General features: G+C 40.4%; 1 protein-coding gene across 3 annotated transcripts in view; it reads right to left on the bottom strand.

Moving 5' to 3' along the window:
* The window catches only part of clcn2c (chloride channel 2c), a 164,666-nt gene that overhangs the window by 117,206 nt on the left and 20,536 nt on the right, over nt 1–26,924 (bottom strand). For all 3 annotated transcript variants that reach the window (XM_063492667.1, XM_063492669.1, XM_063492668.1), the window contains exon 2: nt 2,915–3,065. In XM_063492667.1, coding sequence (XP_063348737.1) covers nt 2,915–3,065 — 151 coding nt within the window. The remainder of the gene's footprint in view (nt 1–2,914; nt 3,066–26,924) is intronic.

Below are 26,924 nucleotides of genomic sequence, written 5' to 3'. Positions count from 1 at the left end.
TAGAGTTAGGGTTTTCACCTTTGATGACTTAGACCTCAGACGGTGATGTCAGCACACTAATTTGCTGACACAAATTTTCCTAAAACTTTGGCACTACTGTGAAAAGCAAACAATGTGCTGAGGGGAGCTTGCAAGACATTAATTTTTGGGGAAGCTAAAAAGCCTGGAAAAACCCTGGATAAAAAGCTAGTGTGGGTCGAGAAGTAGAAAGTCTCAACATGTCACTAAGGTTTGGAAGACAAGTTTTGGTTTTTGTTTTGTTTGTTTTTTTTGCTTGTTTTATCAGTTTGGATTGTTAAGTCGCAACTTTTTAATCAGCTTAACTGCAACTTTACGCCCACACCATACGGAACATGATGTCGCTGCTCGCACTGACAATAAGCACACAACCCACAGGTGCCTTTGTCTGCTGATTTAAGTCAGAACAGTGTGTGTCCTTAAAATAATGCTAAAAATGAGAAACGTCTTCATTCAGCATTTCTGCAGTAGTATAAAGAAATGAGCTATTTATAAATTAATATTACTGCACTAACAACCAGGCAAGCTCCAACAGCTTAGCCAGTCATTAGGATCTTTTTATATATGGTTCCTGTCAAGAGTTTATGTGCACTCATTATGGTCAATGTTTTAACAATAATGGGATTTCATTGAATTCTCCAAACTCCCCTTTCTCTGTGGCTCAGAGACTGCACAGCATGCAATTGTAAGAGTCAAGTTTCTTAATTTTCTCTTAGTGATCATGACTGACTAAAGCTGGGATCTTCCCTGGGCTTTTACAGCACTCATTGGAGTGAAAAACATAGTGAAACAGTCCAGTGTGATCAATGCATATCTGAAACACCCCCCCCCCCCCCCCCCCCCCAAAAAAAAACCAACAAAAAAAAAAAACAAAAACAGAAAGGTCTCCCCTGCACCGTCTACTGTCAGCCAGGTTTTCACCATAGCCTGAGATGATGCTGTCCAAGAAAGAGGCCCCAAATCGACACCTTCAGTCTTGACTAAAATTTGTGGGTGATCATATGGACAATCATAAAGACTTTTATGTTCACATGAGATAAAAATGAAGGTATCTTGCCATAATCATCAGAGTTTGAATGAGTACCCCCAAGAAAACTGTACTGCAGAGCATGATGGGGTTAGCATCATTTCCTGGGGCTGTTTTGCTACCAGTGACTCTGGCACATTGAACAGAGTGAATGCAATAATAAAGTACATTAAAAGCTCATTGGAGAAATCTGGTTAAAACAGGCCAACTCTAAGCTTTTGAAATAGCATTTGAAAACCTTAACTCTGACTATTGTTACAAATAGACCATTTAACTGAACTCTACCAATTCTGCTAAGAAGAGTAGTCACATATTAAATCAGACCAGTGCCACAAAATTTTTGATGGCTTTTGAACTTGTTTTATTTCAGAAAACCAAAACTTGTGAACTGCACTCTTTTTGAACTCTTATAGAAGATGTATTTTATAAATAATTATTCCCCAGGAAAAAAAAATAACCGTTTGAAAAAAAACATTCAAGCCCAATACTGTAAAAAGTAACACTCCATGTAAACTAAACTGTAGGCAATTAATTCCTCTGATGGAGATTTATCCTGATTTGGGTCTGAATCAGTCTGTACCAGTGTCAGTCTGGATTTAGACCTCTTGACAAATAAAGCTTGACCAAGAATTAAACTGGTACCTCAGTCTCAGTTACCATCTGAGACAGACAGCCTGTGCATGTGCCTTCAAAATCCAACATAAATGTCAAAGACTTTCCCTTTGTAATGTTGTGTTAACAACCTCTTTTATCCTGCAAAGCATTATATACACAATCTTATCTAATCTTATCTGCCTGAATAACATGCACACACTCATAATTATTTTTTATCCCCACCAACAGCAGGGAGAGAAAGGCTGGGGAATGTTCACATGAATTCAGCCATGCATTAAAAAGCTCCAAGAATTGCCTTTGTGAGTATTTTCTTGCACTTTTGACTCTTTTCTTCCATTAACTCTCCAGTAAGCTAAATGCTTCAAGCTAAACATAAGGCAGAGGAGCCATTTTAGAGTTATCAAAGTTGACACTTTGATAACTCTTGTGTTGGCACTACATTTTCAACACAAAGGTAATAGTGACCAATTTTCCTCAACCCAGTGATGCTGGGGAAGTCAGGCTCCTCTATGTAAATATGAGTGTGTACTGTTTATATATCTATTAGTGTGACTCACACACTATAGCACTTCTTTACTATGACTGTCCTGAGCTAAATCATTGCCAAAGACTGACTTAATCTTTTTTTTCCAATAACAATTTAGAAAAACATCAACTTTCGTCCAAACCCTTGAAATGTCTAGAATTCCAGTAATTTAGTAAGGTCCCTAACCTCCCTCCTAAAAGCCCCTATGACCAGGGTAAACGCACTTTATAGTAATTGAACTGTGCCATACTGGAGCTGTCAGTCAGTGGGCACATGGCCAAACCACAGTAAAACCCGATGTTCAGCGATCTTGTCTTGTCAGTACTGTGGGACACTCACATCCAAGGCAGACATTATCGACCACCAGAAAATGTCACCGAGAAGTCCTATAGCTATATCACACATGACAAGATATAACGAAAAAGGTCAAAAAGTAAACTGTATAGCAATGAGCAATGGCCCACTGTACACTGATCACTGCAGTGACAGGATTTTAGATTACATGTCACAAATGTTCACACAAAAGAGGAAATTTTTGGTGCTGGCACTGCAAAAGATTTTAGTTAAAACCAAACAGGAAATCTCCAACTTTGCACTTTTTTCACACCAATTGTGTTCATTTGAGTGTCATTAAATCACGCTCAGCAAATGGTCAGAAATAATAAGAAAGTCTCATCAGTGGCCCTAATTCCAGAAACTGGTATGAGGCTGTGTGGTCTGAAACTTACTCCGACACTTGGCACAGCGGCCCTTGTCGTACTCCAGCAGGTCCAATGTCCGGCTTCGATCGCTGACTGATCGCCTCTGCCCGCTCTCCCTCAGCCGAGCGGCCTCCTCTTTGGCGTACACCCCGAGCTCCTGGGTGTAACGCCCATACATCTGGAAATGGACACAGTCGTATTTTTAGGTTTCAAGGAACATACATATTAAATATGCCCCTAAACGTCAGTAACAAATCAAAAATACAGTTCAATCAGGATCACCAAAAGTCTGTGTATCAACACAGGAGGCATTCAGGTACAGTCTTAAGCCTAGGTCACCTGCCTCTTACAACTGCTCAGAGCTCAAAGTGCAAAATAAATAGAAAATGAAAAACAGATGTGATGTTCTGGTTGCTTGGAGCTCCTGGTTACTATTATGTGTGCAGTGAAAACATGGCATGAAAACTGCAGTACAACACTTTCTGTGTAAATACAACATGAGATACACTCTGCTGATATTCTGCCCTATGCTTGTGATGCATTAACTTGAGTTTTGATAGTGACCGCTCCACTCAGCATCCCAGGCCACATTCTTCCACTAAAGGATAACTCTTTTAAAATGGTGCCATTCAAATACTGCTGTTGATACATACAGCTGTGGAGAAGATCAGGTTAGGGTTAGGTCTGGGTAAATTTAACCACAGTTAAGCATAAAAGATTGATTTCATTAAAAAAAGATTGACTTTCAAGAAACTTTATACTGTAGTATTATATAATACTCCTTATGACTCAGTGTTTGTTTACTCTATGGGTTCCTCCTGTCTGTGTTTGAGATCTTACTGTATGTCTATTAGTTTGGTTTGCGTCCTCGCTTTTCCTCACTTTTTCACAGGTTTACGTAATAAATTTATGCTCAGCAATAAACTCAGTAACTCCTTACTGGCTGTAATCTGTGACCTCAGTACAGGAACCTTCCATCTCAAACTGACTCCCTCCAAAAGCTGCATCTCACACACACACACACACAAACACACAGAAAAAAAAAAGAAAAGAAGTCAAGTCAGCAATACAAGAGGCAGGAAATGTCAAGTTTTATGCACCACCTAGATGCCAGCTCGCCCTCCCATAGTGATCTTGGGTATTGGACAGGAACTGGGGCACTGATGATTTCCTCTTGGCCCCCGCCCCCTCCACTCTCAACACAGCAAGGCTTTTAAAACTTCCTGAAGCAGGTCATGCAAGGCCATCAAGGCCGCATCAAAGTTGCTGTGTGATGTTCAAAATTTGGATACTTATAAACCCAATTCTTTACATGCACACACATTCAGACTTTTGCAAAATTTTGCACACATCACAGTGTTAGTCCAAAGTGAACAGGGCAAATAAGGAAATGGAGTATAATGAAGCCTCATTCCTGAAGTGTTTCAGTATATACTTTCATCAGCGCTCACTTGGTTGTGAAAGGTCCCAAAAAGTGTATCGGACTATATTTGGTCATGTTCAATAGAAGCAAGAATAAGAACACAGTGCTAGATACTGTACAGTTCAAGCTGTCCCTTTGGGGATCAGCAATGTACTCTCATTAAAATCTTCTGCTTTGTTTTCACTGGTGGGTAAAATCTACAACGTAGTGGTGGAAATAACAGTGTTAGAAGTGTAACTGAGGTTATTGTTGGTGGTGGTTTAGTTGTTTGAGAATATTGCTGCCTACAGTAAATTACAAAAATACTGACAGCCGCCAGTGCTGCCCCTCAGCCTCCTCCTATCAATTTGAAAATCCTAGGTGACTTTCTTCTCGTTGAGGTCAAAGTCACCGAGATTTGAACTTGAGATTTTTAGCAGACACACTGACAATATCTCATCGCTTCATTTTTGCGTTATCGTGTCCACAAAGTTGAGTATCAACACTGCTCAAACAACAATTGGCATCAGGTCTCTTTATACTGACGTTGGCGTGTCCACTGTAGACTTAATGCTCTGTAAAACAGAAGTATTTTGGACAAAATTCACAGTCAGACTCAAACTTGGTAATTCTTTAGGTACTTTTTGGCTGCTCCTTTATTTCCAAATGGGTCGCCACACCAGCTGTTTGATTTGGCACAGACCAGAGGTCTGAGGTTTGTGTCTCCTCCCAAAGTTGAACTGGGGATGCGTCTAATAAAACACAATGAAGTGGAATCACATAACATGCCTTTTCTGTGAAGTTGTAACAGGCTCTCCAACTCTACTCCCTCCTCATCGTTCCATGAATCCCGCTCCCACTCTTCTTCCTGCTCAAGCTTTCCTGCAACATCAATGGAGGCACCGCACTACACGGCCAAGAGTGCCTTTACGTTCAGAGGTGTACATTAACTTAACGGTTCAATTGCATGTGTTATAAAAGTTAATGAAGTTAAACATTTATGGAAATAAACCACTGTGAAAGTGCTGCACAATTAACAGCTGCTCTTACGAGCAATAAAAACAGTTAAAGGGGCTGAAAGGGGCTCAGTTAAATACGTGATGAAATATGTGTTGTGGTCTGACTGAGCATGTTTAAAATGTCATATCCTGTGATTTTATTTTATTTTATTTATTTATTTTATTACAGGGTTTTTTCACCATTAAAAGAGATCTGATTTTTGCTATTGGAAAAAAACTCAAGTGTTTTGGTTAAAAACTAAATACAGTGAAGAACTGTGTAAAACTCACTATGAGTGTGTGTGTGTGTGTGTGTGTGTGTGTGTGTGTGTGTGTGTGTGTGTGTGTGTGTGTGTGTGTGTGTGTGTGTGTGTGTGTGTTTGAGTGCCGTGCGTGCATGTGCGCGTGCGTGCCCGTGGACAGTGTGAAATATAGAACAGCCAAATATTGAATAATTCATGCTGAGCACAGACACCAACTATCATCGGTTTTAAATTGGAAATACTAGTTGACATGGCCTTGAAGGAAGAAAAAAAAAGAAAAAGAAAAATCATTCAGGGCACATTCCTTTTACGGCTCACATGACTGTGTTGTGTGTTCACTTTCTTAATAATCAAATGTCCAGATCCGATATAGAATGATTCCGTGCATGCCAGAATAAAACAGACACAGGAACCAGGATAAAAATTCTTGGAAAGTGGCGCCTGTTGGCTGACAAAAGAAACTGTTTTGATAACATACAAAGGGGAAAAGCATGCAGATCGACTCTCACACACACCCTTACACCCACGGGCAATATGCACTTGTATACACCATCTGCCATGCACAAAAAAAAAAAAAAAAAAAATTTCTGTGGGCTATTTTTAACCACACACACACACCCATGTACATTCTTGCATAAGTTTGTCTGAACTGCAAATCCCGTATGAGCTGACAGGTTGGCGCAGGGTGAGTGAGGAGCAGCACAGGACTTCAAATTGTAGCCATGGTTCAGTCAAAACAGGAGGTCAAAGACATAAATGCAGGTCTTTCAGTTCACAGAAAAGGTGCCTTTGAGTCACATTTATTGTTGGCTCCGGTCACATTGTGTCTCTTGTTACAGCCGTGCTGTGAAAAGGTTGACTACATCTTGTGCAAGTTCTGTCCTTATCAAGCTCGTGTGGGTTCTGTAAAGCCATAGCAGTTATGTCACTAAAGTCAATGAAATTCCAGGAGTAACCAGGAGCCCCAGTAGTGACTTTATTAAATAGATCAGGTATCAGCTAACAATGACTGATCTAGATTAGATCTAGGCACTTAGATGCAAATCTAAGTGCGTCTAAGTTCCTGAATATGCAGATCTATGAAGTGACAAATTAAGGAAGTATGTGTTCAGGCCAAATTCAATTAAGTGATCACCTGACTTTAAGACAGTGTGCAGCAGAAGATTTCCAAAGGCCAAGGACTTTTTTTAGGTGGTAAAATATAATTTTCCAACAGACTGAGATTAAAGTCTTCCAACTTTCAAAACCACCAGTGTAGTCACTGAAATAGCCCACATATTTATCTGACAGGTGCTTAGCATAAGCAAATCTTCAATATTTTTTTTGTCAACCAATTTCCTTCCAGTGTTCCTCATGTTAGTTCCTGAAGCATAACTGTATAAAATGTGCTGCTTCACTGAGGAGCACCTGAAACTGCCCGGCTCAGTCTTATCAAACCATCTGGGCTTGAAGTAGGTGTCTAAACCTGCAAATGGCAGGTAAGAACCAAAGGCAATGTCAGTGAAGTCTAATCAAGTCATTAGACTTCCACTGTTGTATTAACACTTCATTTTCAAGTAGCTGTTTGAAGTAGTTGCTTTTCTGTGCATCATTATTGGATTTAAGTCAAGATTTCCCCAACTTCTGAATGCTACAACAATCCTGATCTGAGTGCACAGTGCCATGCATAATAGCCTCACTCTTGTTTTGAAAGATCAGTTGCAGCAAACCAGCTAGCTGTTAACTGGTCTCTCTGCCTGTAGGCCAGCTGTTATGTGGTGGTCCTTAATCCAGCTGCCTCTCTGGTAAATGACACCAGCTTCCTTTAGGTAAAGTTGTCCATTAAAGACACTGAAATGTCAAATGGAGGTGGAATACAAAGCTCGTTCTGCTCTAGAGATATGCTTCAAAGAGGAACCTGCAGCCTCAGTGAGGTTACTGTGACTGCAGAGCAGGACAACAGCTACGGTTATTGACTCTCCTCCAAAACAAGGTGACTCACTGGAAAGACAGCAGAGTTTATTACTCATCATGCATTTGTCACATAGTAGTTGGAAGTTGAAATATTAAATATAATGGTATAATTTAATAATTCATCTGTGGAAGGTCGCATGTACCTACAGTTGTCAAAACACACATCCGCATGCATCCGACAACCACCGTCAACAAAATGCAATTCTCTGGGAAACACTAGCATACCACAGAACAGCGGGACTTTCTTTTAAAGGCCCAGATGAACAGAATCAAAAGGCTTTGAAAGAATTTAAAATATTTCTTGATGAATCTGTGGTCCGAAAATGTGGATCTGGCTCCAGTTGAAAACCACTTCTTAATAGCAGACTCTTCTTGGTAGAAAGGATTAATAGACTGACAAGCCTGGAAATACCTCGCCGGGTCCATGTTAAAGTCCAATATGGGAGGAGGACAGGAATGAACACAAACAGTGGGAAACGGAGGAAGAAAAAAAATCAAGAAGGGAAACATTTGGGGAGCGATTTGGGGTTTCTGACATCAAATGCCAACCGCTGTTTAACCCAAGATGCCATTCTGCATGGCATTCTCGGCCACATTCATGATCGCCAACCCTAAGTTTTAATTAAGTAAGGAAGCTTCAAACGCAACGGAAACTCAAAAGACCCAAAAACAAGAGGGCAGAAATAGGCCTTCTCAGATGCACCCCTTGAAACTTGGATCTGACCAAAGAAAGAAAACAAACAGACCCATCCAGAACAAAGACATTATTGGTTGAAAGCCTATCATTATGCTGAGCATAGTCAGAAACGGGCATTTGGCTGAGCCTGAATGCCTGGGTTAATTGATCCCAGATGAACGGGCTGTCCTGGACTCATTGTCCTGCCCACAAGGGCAAGAGAGAGGGCACAGATGACAAATAATGCCTGTATTGATATTAAAGGTATTAGCTGCTGGAAAGAAGCAGAGAAGCAAGGTCCTTTCAAAAGGGCAGTTTGTTGCAAGACCACGAAATCTATTTAACATGGTTTAAACGCAGTTCAGAGACTAAATTACAAGCATGCAATTAACAAGGGACAAGGATTGGGTAGGCGGAAACCAACTGTGACTCCAGGGTCAAGTTACCTTGTTTAATGACAGGCACTCAAACAGGTAAGATAGCAGCAGAGACAGATAGATAGTTCCCAAGTTGTTCCTCATCTTTGTTTAGATGTAGTAAAGTCTTACAAAAAAAACCAACAAAAAAAAAAAAAAAAAAAAAAACCCTACATGGAAGGTTGGGGAAAAGGGAAATGCTTCACCCGTTTTCAGATCACAGTATCTGAAGATCTCTGGCGGGGTGCTTTATTTGACAGGGGCAAGGTACATTGAGTGCATATTTCCATGTGTAGTACAGTAAAATATTACTTAAAATCTGAAACAAACTTTAAAAGCTGAGATTTTTCAGCAGACAGGGCAACAAAACGCCCCAGGGCAGTGTTAAGACAACAACTGCCAATGATGCAGGACATTTCAGGTGAAATCTGAAACTGTTTATGACTCCGAGAATAGAAAACAAGATCAAAAGGTAAGAGATAAGACAGAAAGTCATGGTTTATTGATACCGTTATCAAAAAAGAAAAAGTTTGGAGAAAGGAAACAAGTCAAGGTAAAGAGGACACAGAACAGAAGGTGAAGTTGAAGGGCCAATCAAGGAGGTTTGCTGTTGTCACATCTTCCAAGTTTCACAGAGTCTCAATGTTAATCAGTGAACTAGACTAGCACAACACACGTGCACACCTGTTCCCTCTTGCTTGTTTGTTTCTTTTCTATTGTCTTTGCTGCACTTGAACTGACATCATCAGTATTTATCGTCTCGGTTTCTGTTTAGATTTGTGTACACTGTAAACACAGTTGTCCACAGGTAAACTGAATTTGATTTTAAATGACATTCCCCTCATGTCTACCTTTGTATTTTTATTTTTGGATTCTATTACAGTAGCTTTGCATGAATCAGATTTGATCCTTAGATCCTCCATGTTGCTTGTCTTCGGAGCAGTTCAACTTTAAGCCAGCTTCTTTTTTTTTTGCTTTTGCAAACAGAACATGGGAGGGGCTTCTGATGACCATATTAAAGATATCTTCTTTCACTTAGAGCTTTAAAGGTCCAACAGTAGAGAAAAACTAAACAAAAAAAACATAAGAAAAAACAAACAAACAAACAAACCTGAAAAATAGTTTGTCATAAAATAATAAAGTCAAGTTGAATGTAGCTAATCTAACTTGCTGTCTGTCTGAACAGCATGTTGAACGGTTGGCTAGCTTTGTGGCCATCTATAAACACATTTGTTTTCCTTTGTGGCCGGGCAGCATGTCTCAAGAACTTGTTCTGAGTCAGTAGTGCAACTGTAATTGTAGAGTTTTCTCACACAATTACACAAAGAGCCCATTGAAGATGCTAATTCGGGCTGGGTGACACCAATAGAAGTTAACTTTCGCCCACGTGGGTTGAAAATACTTAAACTTCAATGGAAAAAAAAAAATGTGCTTGATGCTGCATCTAGGAAGCCTGGAAGCTGACATTCTCCTGCAGTCTGAATGACAACTTTGTGTCACCACCCGTGTTCAGCCAAAGCTGTACGATTTATTGTCGCTTGGTTAGAGAAAAGTGAGTGACACTGTAGGATTTTATGGTCAACAATGACAGGCACATTCAGATCCTGTTGTCAGTCCTCCCTATGGCTTCTTGTTAGGTAGACAAATACAGCACAGCAGACAAGTTTAATAAAGCAAATAAAGTGAGGTGGTGTGTGTGTACTGTGTATTTATATCTTTGTGGGAACAAAAAATTGGAAGTTTACTTTACTTGTTTGGACCGACAGCTCTTATAGAGATAAAATCTACATTTCCACAAGTTTGAAGGCATTTTTGAGACTCAAAATGTGGTTTAAGTGTCAGGGTTACAGTTAGGTTATGGTTAGATTTAGGGTTAGGAAATCATTTGTAATGGTTAGGGTAAGCAGCTAGGGAAAGTATTATGTCAATTAGATGTCCCCACAAGGATATGAAAGTGTGTGTGTGTGTGTGTGTCTCTCTCTCCATGGTACATTTTTGTGTTCTTAAGCAACAGAAAGAAGGGAGACACTGATCATCATACCCATCTGCAGCATCTGTGTCCCCACGCGCGCACGCACACACGCGCGCGCGCGCACACACACGCGCGCACGCACACACGCGCGCGCGCGCACACGCACACACACACACACACACACACACACACACACACACACACACACACACACCTTTTCCTCCTGTTTTTTAAGTGTACAAGTCCAAGTGTGTCAGCATACTTTTAAGGAAGGAAGGAAGAAGAGAATTTAAAAGAGTCATTGTGTAATTAATCTGAAGGAGGGACTGTGTTAGAGGACTGGAAGAAGAAAGGGTGCGCGGTGAGACGGCGTGGGACAGAAGGAGGAATTTGGTGAAAGATTCTTCACCCTAATGAGAAGAAAGCTGTGTGGGGAAACACAGCACCGCTTTGAGATTTTAATGTTCACAGAACATTACTGAGCACAGCAGCACCTTTGTCTGATTCTGAATGGCTGGCTGACTTTTTAATTTCAAATCTGCTACTATTTGGCAGAACTTCTCGCTTTACACCTAAACTGTGCAATGTTACATTGACTCACAGATATTTTTATCTCAACAAAGTAAAACAGACAACACTAAAGATGACTACAGCACTTTAAAAGACAAGTGAAACTCCTTCCAAAGAATCAAAATGAGGTCCAGTGTGAGCCGTGCCAGGTAAAGGTACCTCAGTGTGGCTACAGTCAATCTGTACTGTACGACCCAGGTCTAAGGAATTTGGGTTTAGGTTTGATCTATGCAGACTTCTCCATAATAACAACTGAATGATGGGTCATAATGTCCTGATGTAATCCTTCGCAATCTGTATCCTTGCTATGCTGTATTTATATATGCGGTTAGCCAACTTTCATGTGATACCCCAATATCACAAAGAGTATACCCATCTTTCACCACACAGCCACCTAACCAGCCATTATTCAGCCAGTATATCAGTGTTGTTGTGCTAGCCTCAAGCAGACTAAAGGAGAATATAGTTCTATGATAAGCTTATTTCTTTGTAACCTTGCAGGCTTACTGTTTTTTTTTAAGTTTCTGTGACCGATTAAGTTTCAATTTTTAATTTTTAAAATGTATTTTTAATCAGGATCACTCAGAAAGTTATGGGTGGATTTGTGTAAAGGTTTTAGCAGACTTGTCTCAGTTCAGCTCTGAAGAGGTTCTGGATGTGGGTCTAGGTATTTTCTAATGAATTCCATTTTGAAAGATTCATTCCCAGACAAGACAGCCATTTTTGGACTAGACCTACATAAACATATACCAAAGAGAAATGGGAAAAACTGAAAAAAGAGAATTTCAAGAAGTAGTCCAGATATCTGTCTGTGACTGTCTGCAATAGTATAGTATAATCAAGTATAATCAAGGAATATGCAGCCTTTGCATATGCCCTCTTCGTGGCCACCTCCTTCAACTCACTCAGGGGGGATACCAAAGCGTTCCCAAGCCAGCCAAGAGATGTAATTTCTCCACCCTGTCCTGGGTTTGCCCTGGGGCCTCTTCTGAGTAGGACATGTTCACCCAGGAGGTGTCTAGGAGACATCGTAGTCAGATGCCAATACCGCCTTGACTGGCTTCTTTTGATGTAAAGTAGCAGCTCTACTCTGAGTAGAGTAGAATAGTAGAATAATAGAGTAGAGTAGTAAATGAGCTGCTTACCCTATGGCTAAGGGACAGGCAAGAAACACTTCTGAAGAATCTCTTTTCCACTGCTTCAACCTGTGATCTCATTCATTTGGTCACTACCCAGAGGTTGTGACCATTGTTGAGGACAGGGAGGCAGACTGACAGCAGCTCTGCTTTTACACTCAACTCTCTTTTCACCAAACAGACCAGAAGAAGAACTAGATTATTGCAGACACAGCCCCAATCTGTCAATTTCCTGTTCCACTCTTTCCTCACTTGGGGCAGCAACTTGTTCCAGACCCTTATCCTGAGACCACCAAAACAGAACACTGCCAGTTGGCTACACCTAAAAATTCTGCCTATGAAAACTATGAAGAGAATCAGGGACAAATGCAGCCCGCTGAGAACAAGTCCAACTCATTGGCGGCAATGTGGACCTAGCTCTTGAAACTACTTTTGAACTTTACTGTCAAATACTTTTACTACAAAACATTTACTACTAATCTTGAGTGTAATTCTTGAAAGGTCTAACAAATACATGCTTAACAACCAGCAGGATTTTACTACTATAAGCGAATCAAAGTGGCCAAGAAAAAGACTGCAAGAAGAAAACAAGGAGCAGTGTAATAAAAGGATTTACAGTAAATAAAGGTTTCCCTATCCTCCTGTGAGGGACCCCAGGGGGGCTACTAGGGAGTCTTGCGAACTTGTGCCAAGCTGCCATGCCAACCCTCGAGGCCTCTCTCACACTGACCCAGAGCTGGACAAACAGAAAAAGGAGGGAAAGACTGACGGATAGACAGATGACAGAAAAATAAGAGGCAGGAAAAGCTGCAGGACGTGTTGGAGAACAGCACTGTGCAGTGATGGAAACGATGCAAAGAGGGGTAAAAGAAAGAGGTGGGGTAGGTTGATATATGTGTGAGGGGGTGTTAAGAAGTTTGGCAGTCCATACAGAATCTATCCTACAGTGTGAGTTGAATTTAGATTTTAACTGTGTGTTCGGGCAGGAGGGAAGAAGCAAGAAGAATGAAACAGTGAAGCTGTGAACACTGGAGGAATGGCTAGTGATTAATGACTGGGGTTTCACACATCTTAAACAAAAGCAAATAAATGTAATTAATGTACAAAATGTGAGTAACAGGAGGGGCTTGAATAGTGACCCTGTCTTTAAACGACTTCAGCTCCAGTTGGTGCAATACGCTGTTTAATTATGTTCCAGAGTTTCAGTTAAATGAATAAGATTATTCAGTCCAATACGCAGCAATCTCTCACTTCCTCATATCAGTTACATGTAGACAAACGAGCACTGATGTCGTGCTACAGAGACTGTATGAATCTTCCTCTCCCTCTCCCTCTGTCCATTCCTGCTTCATTCACTCGCCCCAGTAATCAGTTCCAACGGCGCACTGGCAGCTGCACATTGGTATTAGCACCACGTCTTAACAACCACCACAGGAAAAGCCACACACGCTGCAAAGCACTGATATTCACCTGTGGACTGTGTGTGCGCGCGTGCGTGTGTGGAACTTGCACTCTCCTGTTGCCTCATTAAGAAAACCCATATTTACTTGGGCACATTCAGCACTGCTGGCAAACTGCACACCTGCTCCTTCCAAATACTTCATCACTTGGTCGTCCCTTCCAAGGTTTAAAGCCACATGTGGTTTTGAAGAAGGCTTTCAAACTGCATTCCTCCAATTAATTCAGCCAGCCAGTAAATTCTCTAATCAAAATGCTTATTCCCCCCCCCCCCCCGTTAAAATCTTTGGTTAAATGCTCATAGGGAGCATGGAGAATCATCACCTTGTCTTTTAGTTCAGCAAATTATCTTGGCATTTCTGTCCATTCATTTCACTTTAGAGCACAACTTTCAGTGCTGGTTCCGATTGATGATGTTGATGTTTGGCAGTACATAACCGGTATGTGTATGAACACAAGGCTGAAAACACTGACAACTCCGATACAGCAAGCTGACTGACCTGGAGGTCGAGAAACATACAGATGACAGGTCAAAGCTAGCTGGCTAAAACTTGCTAAACTGAAGTAAATCCATTGTGGGTGCTATGGGTTGCCAAATGTACTTAGAGGTGATCAAAAGGAACACAGTAGTTTCTGTGTTCCTTTTGATCACCTCTAAGTACATTTCTCAACCCGTAGAAATAGTTAACGATCTGTCTTGATTAACAAGCTGCTGAGATCTTCAACAACACAGATCAGAGTAGTGACTGAGAACAAAATTTGCACTAAACTTTGCAGACAAGGACCTACCATGCTTGTTGCCTTTTTGTTGTTGTTACTGTTTAAATGGTAATGGGAACCAGTTCCCTTTAGGGGAAAACAAAATGCAACCACCTACACGGCCACAGTCTTGGATCTTAAGTCAGGTATTAGTTACAAGAATCTTTGCGGACAAATAAAGACCTCTAAAAAGAGAAAAATATGCATTTGTTCAAAAAAAAAAAAAAAAGAAGAAGTACACAATCAACTGAAAACCACAAAAAAAAAAAAAAAAAAAAAAAAAACCACAGAAGGAACTGTTTTCAATCAATTTACAAGAGGACACAAATATTCGACTATTCACATTGTGTTTCAGCGTAAACGTATTTGAATTTCAATTTTTTTTTTTAAAGTTTGAAACTACACTGACACAGCAGCGATCATCGAACAGTGGTATTTAAAGAAAAAAGAAAAGCGATGAACATTGTTGCTAAGTCAGCAGCAGCAACATGAACTGAAGCATGATGAACAGCACCGTTTTGTGCTGAGGTCCTTCTGTAGTGCAAAAAGAGTCCAGTGATAAAGTCCTTTTTAATTGATTCAGCAAGCTGCCCAGAATATCTGGAGCGCAAGTAGTATTTGGGACAGTGCTACAAGTAAAGTGTTAGGTGTTAATTACAGTGTCACAGGAAAAAACTAGCAGTGATTCAAGATCAATGTAATAACCAGGAAGTATGCATTGTAAATGAAATACAGTAACTTGTACATATATCAGGCTAAATAACTGTTAACAGTGTAGCGTGGCTGGGTCCTGAGTTCTCAACTTAGATGCGAGCTACTGCCGCAACTGCTAATGAGAGCCTAGGATAACACTACCATATGAGATGGTAGTGTTATCCTAGGCACATTATAGTGGTGCCTGCACAACCACAGTCTGCAGTGTCCTCTAGCCACAATCCATCAGTTACACCATGATGAGCCAATCACTTTACAAGTGGACGGGTTTTAATTTCACTCAGCACTTATTATCATTTTAGCCATGAATAATTCAGTCCTCTACAAGAGGAAACCAGAAAATTGACAGTTTTAGAATAAAGTGGCAGCCAGAGATAAAGGCCTTACAGAAAGAATACACACAGAGAGAGTCAGAAATCTGATATGAAAACGAGATCAAATGCACTGCTATTCAATAACAGTGCTCCATCACAGTGGACACATTTCTAAACATATACCACCATGATGCTGTTCACAGTGTGTTCTTTCCTTCAGCCTACCCCTACCTATAAAATCCATCCCACACTGTACACACACACACACACACACACACACACACACAGTAGTGAGATTGAGGGCACTGCAGTGAGGGCGTCCATAAAGAGGAAGTTGTGGTGAAGAGATTCCCATTAGGTAAATGGTTTTGCAGACAGACAGACAGACAGCGGTGTGTGTCTGTGTGTGGGGAGTGGGGGGGTTGGGATGTCAACCCTCCCATTAACATGAAAAAGTCCACTCGGCTTCTTTTGAAGCTCTTAAGACTAAGTTATGGATATTTCTATGGATAACCTATATTTTATTTAAGGACCACTTGTATTTTAGTAGTGGTGCAAATATTCACTGGCACGTCTCTTTTTGACTCACAAATAAACTCATAATAAAATTCTGAGAATTAACTCAGATAACCAGTAATAACTCAATAACCAGTTATTACAAGTTTCCAGTCTTATCGGAGCTACGTTTCCTTTTTGCAGTAGCTTACATCACATGCAACAAACATTTGTGTGACTTTGCGGTGGACTTGCAATTTTCTGCTTTGAGAGTAGCGCAGAAAGTGAAACGTTAACCTCTAATGACAGCCTTTGTCTTGACAGGCATTCAGGAAAATAAGATTTAGGAAAAGCACCCATTTTATGATGTGGATTTTTAAAAACATGAGCCAATCAAAATCTGGAAGACTGTGAAAGGCAAAGGGATTAAAACTGCTGCGCAGTCCCACATGAAGACACCTGGTCGTCCGGACTAATAGAGCAACCAATGAGGGGACAATCCTGTTAAGATGTTTCATTAGCTTATTAAAAATGAAATATTAAAAAAAAATTTCAACAAATCAACCAGTCAAAAAAATTTAACATCGACTCAGGCAAAATTAAGTGGACTGTAACAGACAACGTAAAACAGCCTGCAAAAACATACTGAGTATTTAGAAGTCTTTTAAAACTATTACTTGACTTTTTTTATTACATTTTATTTTAAATACCAGGCACACACCTGATATCAGGTTACTCAGGGAAGAGCAGCTTTCTTTCCTCACAGGTTAGCACACAGACACCTATGTACAGAATGTGATCGTGCGCTGCTCGGTTAAATGACAGCCTTCAAATAACTGATCATAGATCAGGCTATCAGCCTGGTTTACGTGCATGACAATCAGAATATACACCCTAGGCAATCTGAATATGTCTCTGAGTCTTTCTGCATCTTTCTCAGTCATCCCAACCACCAGCAGGTCCAACACACACAGGTGCCAAATATCGATATTTTTATGAAAATATGTAGGCGCTCTAACAGATTCGACAGCCTGTTTGACACATCAGGGGTACTCTTCATGACTCCTAGGTGTTTATCAGATAAATGAGGGGCAAGTAAGGTTATCATGTCAAGTTATAATGTATTGCTGCTCTGTGAGACCAGCTATGTGCTAGCAATGTATTGTGACAGCGGCTGATTCCAACTCATCGTATTGATTAGAAACTGATAATTGCGTCACTATGTTACCACAACATTTCACTTTCAAATGCCAGTGCTGAATTGAAGATGAAATGAAATATGACAGTCAGAGGACAGACAATGGAGTCCCAGTGAGAAAAGGAGCTGAGAAAAGACGACTATGCACAATGACCCTCAGTGTTCGCTCCGTCTCTCACGCGTGCTCAGTCAGGACGTGGGAAGACACCGCCATGGCACTGCCCTGTACCGGCCCCGACTCTCACACTCTCACACAGACGCGGGCTGAGGACACACTGTCCGGCAAACTCATCAGTGACATCTGACTGAGAAAACACAGCTGTGACAATAACTAGCCTGAGAAAGTGACGCACAAACACAGTAAAACAGACAAATCCACAGAAAAACGGCACAAAAGACAAAGGCTGGGCTCTGTGCAACAAGTGGTGTGAACCCTCCAGAGAGGGCGGCGGCAAGAGCATGTGAAAACATTACGCGGGGAGAAAGACGGGCTGAAATATGAGAATCATAACACAAACAGGACTCCACTAAGCGTGAGGAAAGAAAAAAAAAAAAAAGCATGTGAGAAAAGTCAGACACAGACCCAGGTGAGAGGATAAACAAGAATACAACAAAGGCTCACAGCTGCAGACACACACACACACACACACAAAGAGAGGAAGAAGAGGAGAGGAAGGCCACCATTTAGTGCCAGGCAGGCCAGTTTTGTGTCAATATCTCTAATGAAATAAAGGCTGCCTGAGACAATATTCAATCAACCTGCGTGTGAGACAAACCTGCAGCTCTCAGCATATTGCTGCACTGCACCACCACCACCCACCAGCAACACCCCTTTACCAATTAATCTAATAAGAGTCCTGCCTTTGCTCATGAAAAACCCAAACTGCTTCCATCTATGCTCAAAATGATGTGATTTAAAGTAGTTGCACTTCTAGCCTCAATTTTCCCATTTAATAAGCTATTATTATTAATAGATGGATTCTGTTTTCAGGAAAACAAGATTATAAAATTAGTACAAGGCAGAAGAGGAAGGAGGAAGTGGAAAAGGAGAGGATATGACTATCAAAAAGCAGGGACAGGAGAAGGACAGCAGAAGGAAGTGGAGGAGGAAAAGTGGGAGGAAATTGGGGGAGGAACAGATGGGGGAAGAAGAAGATGCTGGATGGGAAGTGGGAGTAGGAGGAGGTGGAGAAGGAGAAGGAAGAGGAAGAACAAGCAGGGGAGGAGGAGAATAAGGAGGTTGAGGAAGGGGATTATGGGAAGGAGGAACGAGGAGGAGGAGGAAAAAAGGAGAAGAAATGGAAGCGAGGATGATCAGAAGCAATGTTAACAGAAGGGGTGTTACTGAATGTTTATGAAGAGGACGAAGAACAAGAATGGCAAGAACCAGAGAGACTGAGGAGAAACAAAAACAAGAGGAACAGCAGAGTCCAATCGAAGGACCAGAAAGGAAATAACATGGATTAATACAAATATTAATACAAATAACACAGACCGACAAAAATCACGTGCACGCACACACGGAGGAATGACTTTTACCCCATTTTATAAAAGATTAGCTGCTTAAGCTTTATCACGTGGGAGGAGATTAGAAACAAGAAAAATGAAAACAACTCAATCCTTAAAATTATACACCTGATGACAACAAGCGGGGGGGCGGGTGGATAACCTGCAAATATATTTGATCATACCGTAAAACAGGCAATAATATCAGCTTTTGTGGTGTAACATTCACTAAAAACAGAGAAAGACCTAAAATCCTCCGTGATCCCCATTTCATAACACGGCCAATCTACATATATTGATCTGGCATCAGTCGTGCATGGCCTTTTGAAAATTAAATGATCATTGAGGATTAAGTACTTGGACCAGTGATAGTGAAACCGCTCCACACTGGCGCCTCAGTAAATCCACTTAGCTGACGAGTTATATCAGAGTACTTTCAGACACCTAGAGGAAATTAAAAAGGAGGAAGAAAGTAGGGTAACAGCTTCTTAAACCGAAAATTGCATGATATTATAATAGTACGGCACACTAGGAAGCAAAAAATAAAAATGCACTGTTTTCCTTATGTCTGGCTATAAATCATTTTCATAAAGTGACAGTGGTAATTCAGTAAATGATTCAAACATTTGACAGTTGAGAAATAAGCTAAGGGAGTTTGGCTAACGCTATAGTACAGTAGCTAACCTAGCTTAGCAGTCTAAAAAAAAAAAAGTTCTTGGTGGATGTTTTATTTTGCTTCTTTAAAAAAAAAAAAAAAAAAAAAAAGTAATAGATGCAATGAAAACAAAATGAACGTGTTTAAAATTCAGAGCAAGGTAAAAAAAAAATTTTTTTTGTACTTTTAGTAGCAATAGCTAGCAATGCTTTAAATAATGATCATGCTTTTAACCAGGTGGCACACTTCACGAGTGGCAAAAAAAAAATAAAAAAATAAAAAAAACTAGTTAGCAATATTTTTTACATTTATTATCTGGCTAACATAAATACAGCTGGCGAATGAAATGTTAGGTAATCAAAGTCCAAAAGAGACTCATTCTATGGGGATATTGACAATTTGTTTGAAATGCTAGCGCCAAACTATAATAATTAATATTCATCATGATTGTGGCATTAGTTACAAAAAAATAAGATGTTTCTACTTGGTAAATATAGACACTGTAAGTTTAAATCGATCCACTCAGTTATCTCTCTAGGTTTTCATAGAATGACCGACTGAACACCATATATCACTACAGAACATTCAAGAGGAAAAAAAGAAAAATCAGATTTGCTAAGTTAGCGATCAAACAGAGTTCAGTGAGGGTTAATGGTATTAGTTTTTCAAGAATACACAGCGTAACATTGAATAATAAGTGATCTCTCCTCCAAAACGTAGTCAATCTTTTATTTAAAAGTGAGCCCTCTAACATTATCACTGCAGAGCTCAGTCCTTTCCGGAGGGGAGTCCTGTGATGGAGAGAGTACGTGACTGAACTGGTCCCGGATCAGAGTCTGAGGTCACCAACAGTTTAGAGAGCACTCAGAGCAAAGCAGCTGCCTTTTGTCAAACTACGAAAGGACAATAATGAGTGTTTAACTCGCATAGTGGTTATGTAACAGACTAACACTGCATTCACATAGCCAACAAAAAGTTTGAGCACACATTTTTAGCTACTAAAGCCTTTAATTTCATCACCATGTTGAACCAGACGTGTAATCAATACTATCCAGCATACTTAGTGGATCACTTAAAAGTGCAAAATAATTTGTATAATTTCACAATCATTTCTATTGTGCGAGTCTGCACTTGTCATATCACGGATACGGGCATTAGCTGAACTGCTATGCATGGTGTATTACCCAAGTTGAGCCAACTACGACTTAAGACAGTCATAAGCTTAGAAGTCACACAGAAACCTGAAGGTTTTATGCTGCTGACATTCACTACATGCCACAGAATCTGTCCACACTCGCTGTCCATATAATGAGAGGCAAGCAGAGCAGAGCTGAACTGCTCGTGGGCACAGGCTGTATGATCTCATCTAAAGAGGACTTCATATTTTTAGGGCACAGTGAGACGAATGTCAGTCCAGCCTCTGCACTGTGCTTTCACTGGAACACACAAACACAGGCGAGGAGATTCTCATCAAAATGCCCCACTGCTAGTCCACTGAGCCATGTGAGCTACTCTTGTGCCAAACACACCAACCCCCTACAGCTTGAATCTCTGCCCTTAATAAAAGTCTTAAGGTAGTAATTTTTTTCTGAAACAGAGGATTTACTGTTATGTTGTGACTAATTTGTACAACATGTGAACTTATGTTTGTGTATCCATGCATGGCTGAGATATACTAAGGCACTAGTTTTATCTACCGACATGTTTTTGACAGGGTTACATAAGAGAAGTGTGTGAATACATGTCCTTGACATCCGTGGGACCTGTGGAAGGATGCTGTGGTGTGTGGTACTGGGATTACAGAAGATCCTTTGTGCACTGTGTTACAGCGTAGGGCCTCCATGGATGTTTGAGTCTGGGTAGTTTGGAGGGTCATCCCCCTTGGACGAAGGTGGCAGGGGTGGATGGATACATGTAAAAGTAACATCCACACAAAAGTTAAGGCCCACAAGGTCTTATGTTTGAAACTGATGCTACTTTCTGCTGCTAATTTGTCACATAAGGTCACCATGGTCTTGATTTGGTAGAGTTTTACCCCGGAAGTCCTTCCTGACGAATCCGCACAGGGATTTGTGTTTCCAGTTGGAATCTTTCACTTGTAAACTACTACATTATGGAGCCACAGTATCTTGCGTCTTGTTTTAAAATAACTTTATAAAGTCCCTGTACATCACAGGTGTAAAACATAAAGCCCAGCAAAGACTCAAATACGGCCCACTAGCCAGCTCTGGAAAAAATAAAGGCACAAAAAAAAGTAAAAGTAATCTTTCAACTGTAGTTTCAGAACTTTTAAAGCTTTCCCGATTAATAAAGACACCCTCCCTCCCCCTCTCCCCATGGCTATTCATACGCCACGGAAATTAAGTAGAAGAAAAACAGTAAAATGAAAGAAAAGTTCCTGTTTCTACGATCTGCCATAGAAGTTTTTATTTTATTTATTTATTTTTACAATAAATGTACAGTAAAACGTTTATGACTTTAATTATAGGACAGTCTGCACAATGAGCTACCAAGAACTTTTTTTTTTCCCCCTTCACTAAGACATTGCAGAGATTAAATATGTAGTTAAACGTCTTTAAACTGACAGTAAGGGGAGTTTTGCTGGTCTGGTCCACTTACTGTAAGATCAAAATGATCAGTATGTGGCCCACAATGTAAAATGATTCTGTACCTAAACCTTTTGGTGTTAATGCAATACAGGCCTGACGATAAAAAGATGCAGAAAAAAAAAAGAAAGAAAAAAGAAGGGCCACGATAATCTTTATTTTGTGTCAGCAAATATTTATCATTGTGTCTCAAAGAAGCATCTGATTTCTTGGATATCAAACCAGCTGTCACAAGTTATTCACAAAATGCTTCTGCGTACTATGAAGGACAACTAAAGGCAGGAACGGTGAATCGCCAGATGTTTGGCATCTTAAATCAGTCATTTGCAGATTCATTTCCAGCAGAGTCACTGTCGCAGCTTGTGTTAATAAAGGTTACAATAGACTGTTACTGATGTGCTTTGACTTCACAATTCTAAAGCCATGAAAATTAACTGTCACTGTAACTGTCACACACAACACAGGCCTTTTAATGACTTTGGAGTGGAGTGGGAGATCCATACTTCCTCATACACTGCTATCATTATCATTTTTTAAAGAAGCGCTAAAGAGTTTTCCAGACTCTTATCTATTGAGCCTCAATTTGCTCTTTCCTGCCCTCTGAGCCAAAATGATTAACTTTTGGCTTTAAAATGACTTTCTGTGGGAGTTGCTGTATTACACAAGTTCACAAGGTACACCCATGCTCGTCCCCACACTCAATCGTCTTGTGGAAGACAATGCGGCTGCCTCCGAGCGCATCTCTGCTAGAAAAGAGAAAAGTCGGGGAGTGAGAGGGAGGTGTGTGCTGTAATTAATTTAAGGTTAATGATTCCCATCTGTCTCAAAGCAAGTGCATGTCATTTGTAAAAGTGCGTGCACACACACACACACACACACACACACACACACACACGTAACTGATTAAATCAGTATCCTTTGATTTAGCCAGGCCACCCCCTCACACAGGCCACTACCACCTGCACTGCTAACTGTTACTGCAAATACCCCTGAGGTGTGTGTGTGCGTGCGACCGCACGAGAGTGAGTGAGAGAGTGGCTCCTACAGCATGGAGGAGAATAAAAACAAGCAATTAAGGGCTATATCAACAGGGCATTTAGATATGCATACACAAATATGTCCTTTGTGCGAGTATGTGAATGTGTCGTGCTATGGTCACTGTGGGCTTTGTATACATGCTTAGTGGGGTTATCATGTTCTAAGAGGTACAAGAGGCAATCAATGTCCACACCCACAAACTCAAATGTATACCAGTACAATTTGTGTTAGTATTTATTAGTCACAGTAGCAGTGCTGTTTGTGCTGGGCTAAAGAGTGTGTGTGAGTGTGTGTGTCCATCCCTAACGCTTCATTTACGATACTGAATCCCTGTAGAGCATTGCAGCAGAGGGTGAGAATATTGTTTGCACTTGGAGATGGTGTAATTGCATTGCTCTCCCATCAAGAGTGAAAGTGAGCTGATCATGTAGGATTCATGGATCTAATAAATATTCAGCACTTTTACTCAAATGTAGGAAAAAAACCCGACTGAGTACAACAAGTTCTCGCTGTTGCATCGTCTTACTATATTTATCATATGTGCATATATACAAGGTACATATATACATGCATAATAAAGGAAATTTATACTCATCTTAGAAAAAAAAAATATAGATGTAACCAATGTTGGGCAAGGATACTTTTAAAGAGGTGCCAAACAATGGCTTGCTTTCCATTTCACTGCACCTTATTTAAAGTCAATTCTATATCACAATGAAGGTTTCGAAGCTATACCACAGGAGGCTGATTTCTAATGAATGAGCAAGTCAGCTCTAAATGCCACCTCGCATTTGCATCAATTATCGACCTCCAGGCAGCTTCACCAACGCAACTATATCTCATTTCACTTGCTTTCCTCCGACCTGCCAGAGTGTAATATTTGCATGATCCAGCTGCACTAAGCTACAGGTAACTTGCAAGGCGAGGGGGATTACAACTTAACCTGCACGTGTGCAAATATTAAACTCAATTTTCAACTTATGAGCGCAGTGAGAGAAGTTCCCTTCAACACAGAGGTAGAGGGCTGATTTGACTGCAGTTCTACAAAGGTGAGGTGCATACAGTTACAGACAATATATAGATAAAACAATATATTTCTAAATATATAAAAGTAGCCTACATACATGTATGTACTGCAGCACACACAGACAGGTCTGAACAACTGTAAAGAACAATCACTCTTGTTATTGTTGCATACCATTAAATTTTAATGGTTTCTAAGGAGCATAGGTCTGTTTGAAAGACCTCCTTTTTAAACTTGAATACATGTAAAGTTTAATGTTTTAGAAACAAGACCATTCTGGGTAAAACCAGGACAATGTAGGACTTGTATATGCACAAGCGGTTGTGTATCAATATGATAAAAGAAGCCAGATTTGTCATGTTGTAATACCCTGGATCAACTACAAAATAGACGTACATCATCAAGTATTATAATTAAAGCCATAGATTCTTTCTTAAATGACATTATGTACTATAATAGAAGATTACAGAAGATATAAATGTGGAAGATTATCCATGTCACCCTAACGTCTATATTTAGGCTTCAGCCATTCCCCTCTGTAGCCATTGGAAAGAATGCTTCAAGGCTCGTCCACACTGGATTTAAGACCCAGAAGCTACATCCATCTTTTATGTCATCTGTTGTTGAATCCCTTTTTTGAAAATTAAACTAACAGTTTAAAACAGAAGTTCAGAAAATGGGCAGAGCATTTCAGGGAGGAATTTATGAATTAGGCAAAAGAAATACATTTACACATATCACGCTGCAACAGTGTGCAATTTGGGCTGACAGACCCTGAAACATGAGCTGGTTTAGTTGAAAACTTAGCCAGCTACAGTAAAACTGTGTCTGAAAGCTCAGGAGCATCAACATTTTAAGGGCAGAGCTAACAAAGTTTTATCACAGCAGCAGAAGATGACAACAGCATTCGAAACATTTTATAACACTTCCACCTCCTGCTTTCTCAGGGTCTGGTATTTCTCAGGCTGTGGTTTACAGTATGTATGTCCATAAAATCCTTGTGCTCTGATATTCCTCTGTGTCACCACTCAGGCTCAAACAGCGAGATATTAACAGGCGTTAGTCTGTCAATGCAGTGCCATTAATGGATGCGATACTGTGTCCAATGTCCACATTCTTATCAGCGTCTGTGTGCGTTCAAGTGTCATAATGAACATATGACTACTGCAACAGGAGCAAGGTGTTTCCAAGGTCGTCTGTCCTTGGATTGTGTGTGTGAGAGGTGGCATGTGTTGATCAAATTGCAGCACACCCAAGCCAGACAATGTAACAGACCATCACTGCATCAAAAATACAAAGCTTGTGTGTCACATGGGGTGGCTGTGGCTCAGGTGGTAGAGCAGATCAGCTACTGACTGGAAGGTTGGTGGTTCGATCCTTGGCTTCCCCAGTCTGCAAGTCCCAAGTTGCTCTCCGATTTGTCCATCAGAGTGTGAATGTGTGTGAATGCTGGTTAGATTGCACTTAAGGAAGTGCTTGTATGAGTAGGTGTGAATGAGTGAATGAGGCATGTTGTATACAGCGCTTTGAGTACTCCGGGAGAGTAGAAAAGCGCTATATAAGAATCAGTCCATTTACCATGCTTGAGCCCAATGTAGTGCACCATTGCCCTGCAGCGTTTTAAGGCAGTTAAACCCTAACCCCCAACAGGTTTTCCTCCCTGTGCCACTTTTTTAAATACCTCCCTCACAAGAGAGCAGAGGAGGATGGGACTCTGAGGATGAGAACGGCTGAGGCTTGACCCAGTCTATTAGAGAGAGATCGATGTGCGTGAGCCCTCAATATTGGCAGCAGGATTTGGGAGGGCAAGCCAGTGAGCACACTCTTGAGTTTGGATGGGATGGATGAGTGGAGGGGATAGTAATGACAAGAGGGATGATGGTTTTTGTTTTTTGTTTTGTTTTTTTGTTTTTTGGGGGGGGGGGGGGCTAAAAATAACATCCATTGATCCAATTTGAACATGAATATAGCAGGGCAGCAGGTAGTTTACAACCAATACAGGTCATGCACACTGTAGCATTATAGAAACATGCTAACTACTACTGTGTTAAAACAGACACAATATGCAGCCATAAGGAGATGATACAAAAACTTCCATCTACTTAGGATTTTGGCTGAATCTGTTTAGAAATGTTGAAATGCCCGGCTTAACAGCAGAAGACCAATTTCCCTTTTATTTAAAAAAAAAAAAAGAAAAAAAAAAAAAGTCCTGTTAGAATTTTTATATAACACCCATCTGGATTTTGAGATTTTGGATTAGATTTAGTAACACACTGTAATAGCACAAACTTGGTGTTTTTTTAAAAAAAAAAAAACAGTTTTAAAAAGAGAGCACTGTATGCATTTCTGGAAATTCCTTTCTCAAGGCAAAAAATATAGGTAGTGTAATAATTAAATCAAGTGTACAAACTGATTTACTAGCATTTGTGACATGCAGATTGACTGCTAATAGCGCAGATATTTAACACGATACTTTAACGGGACTGAAATGAACTGAATGCAGCTGTGTTTGAAAACCAACACAACTTCTGTAAATCGTCTGTAAAACTAACCACACTTATGGGTGCTATTTGGAGATTGGGCTCATGTGCTATTTTGCCCTGGTTAGTAATCTGGTCCTTAAGTTAGAGTGTGGTCACTTATAAAAAGGCAGCTGTAGCTGACAGGTATCTGCAAGGCATCATCTCCACTCTTTTAGTGTAGTATAGTAAAGGAAGAAACAAAACAAAAAACTGAGTATTGATTATAAAATTTACGTTACTGGGACCCAAGTGGGCTGCTAGCCTTTGCCGATAACTCTGGACTCCACCCTCTCGTCCAAATATGGACTTCCAAAAATCTGTCATGCTAGCTGGTTTGCCATTTGGTTGCACTTTTTGAATTA

This window comes from Pelmatolapia mariae, linkage group LG14, assembly GCF_036321145.2.
Source record: "Pelmatolapia mariae isolate MD_Pm_ZW linkage group LG14, Pm_UMD_F_2, whole genome shotgun sequence".
NCBI lineage: Eukaryota > Metazoa > Chordata > Actinopteri > Cichliformes > Cichlidae > Pelmatolapia > Pelmatolapia mariae.
This window is presented reverse-complemented; position numbering and strand designations above follow the sequence as displayed.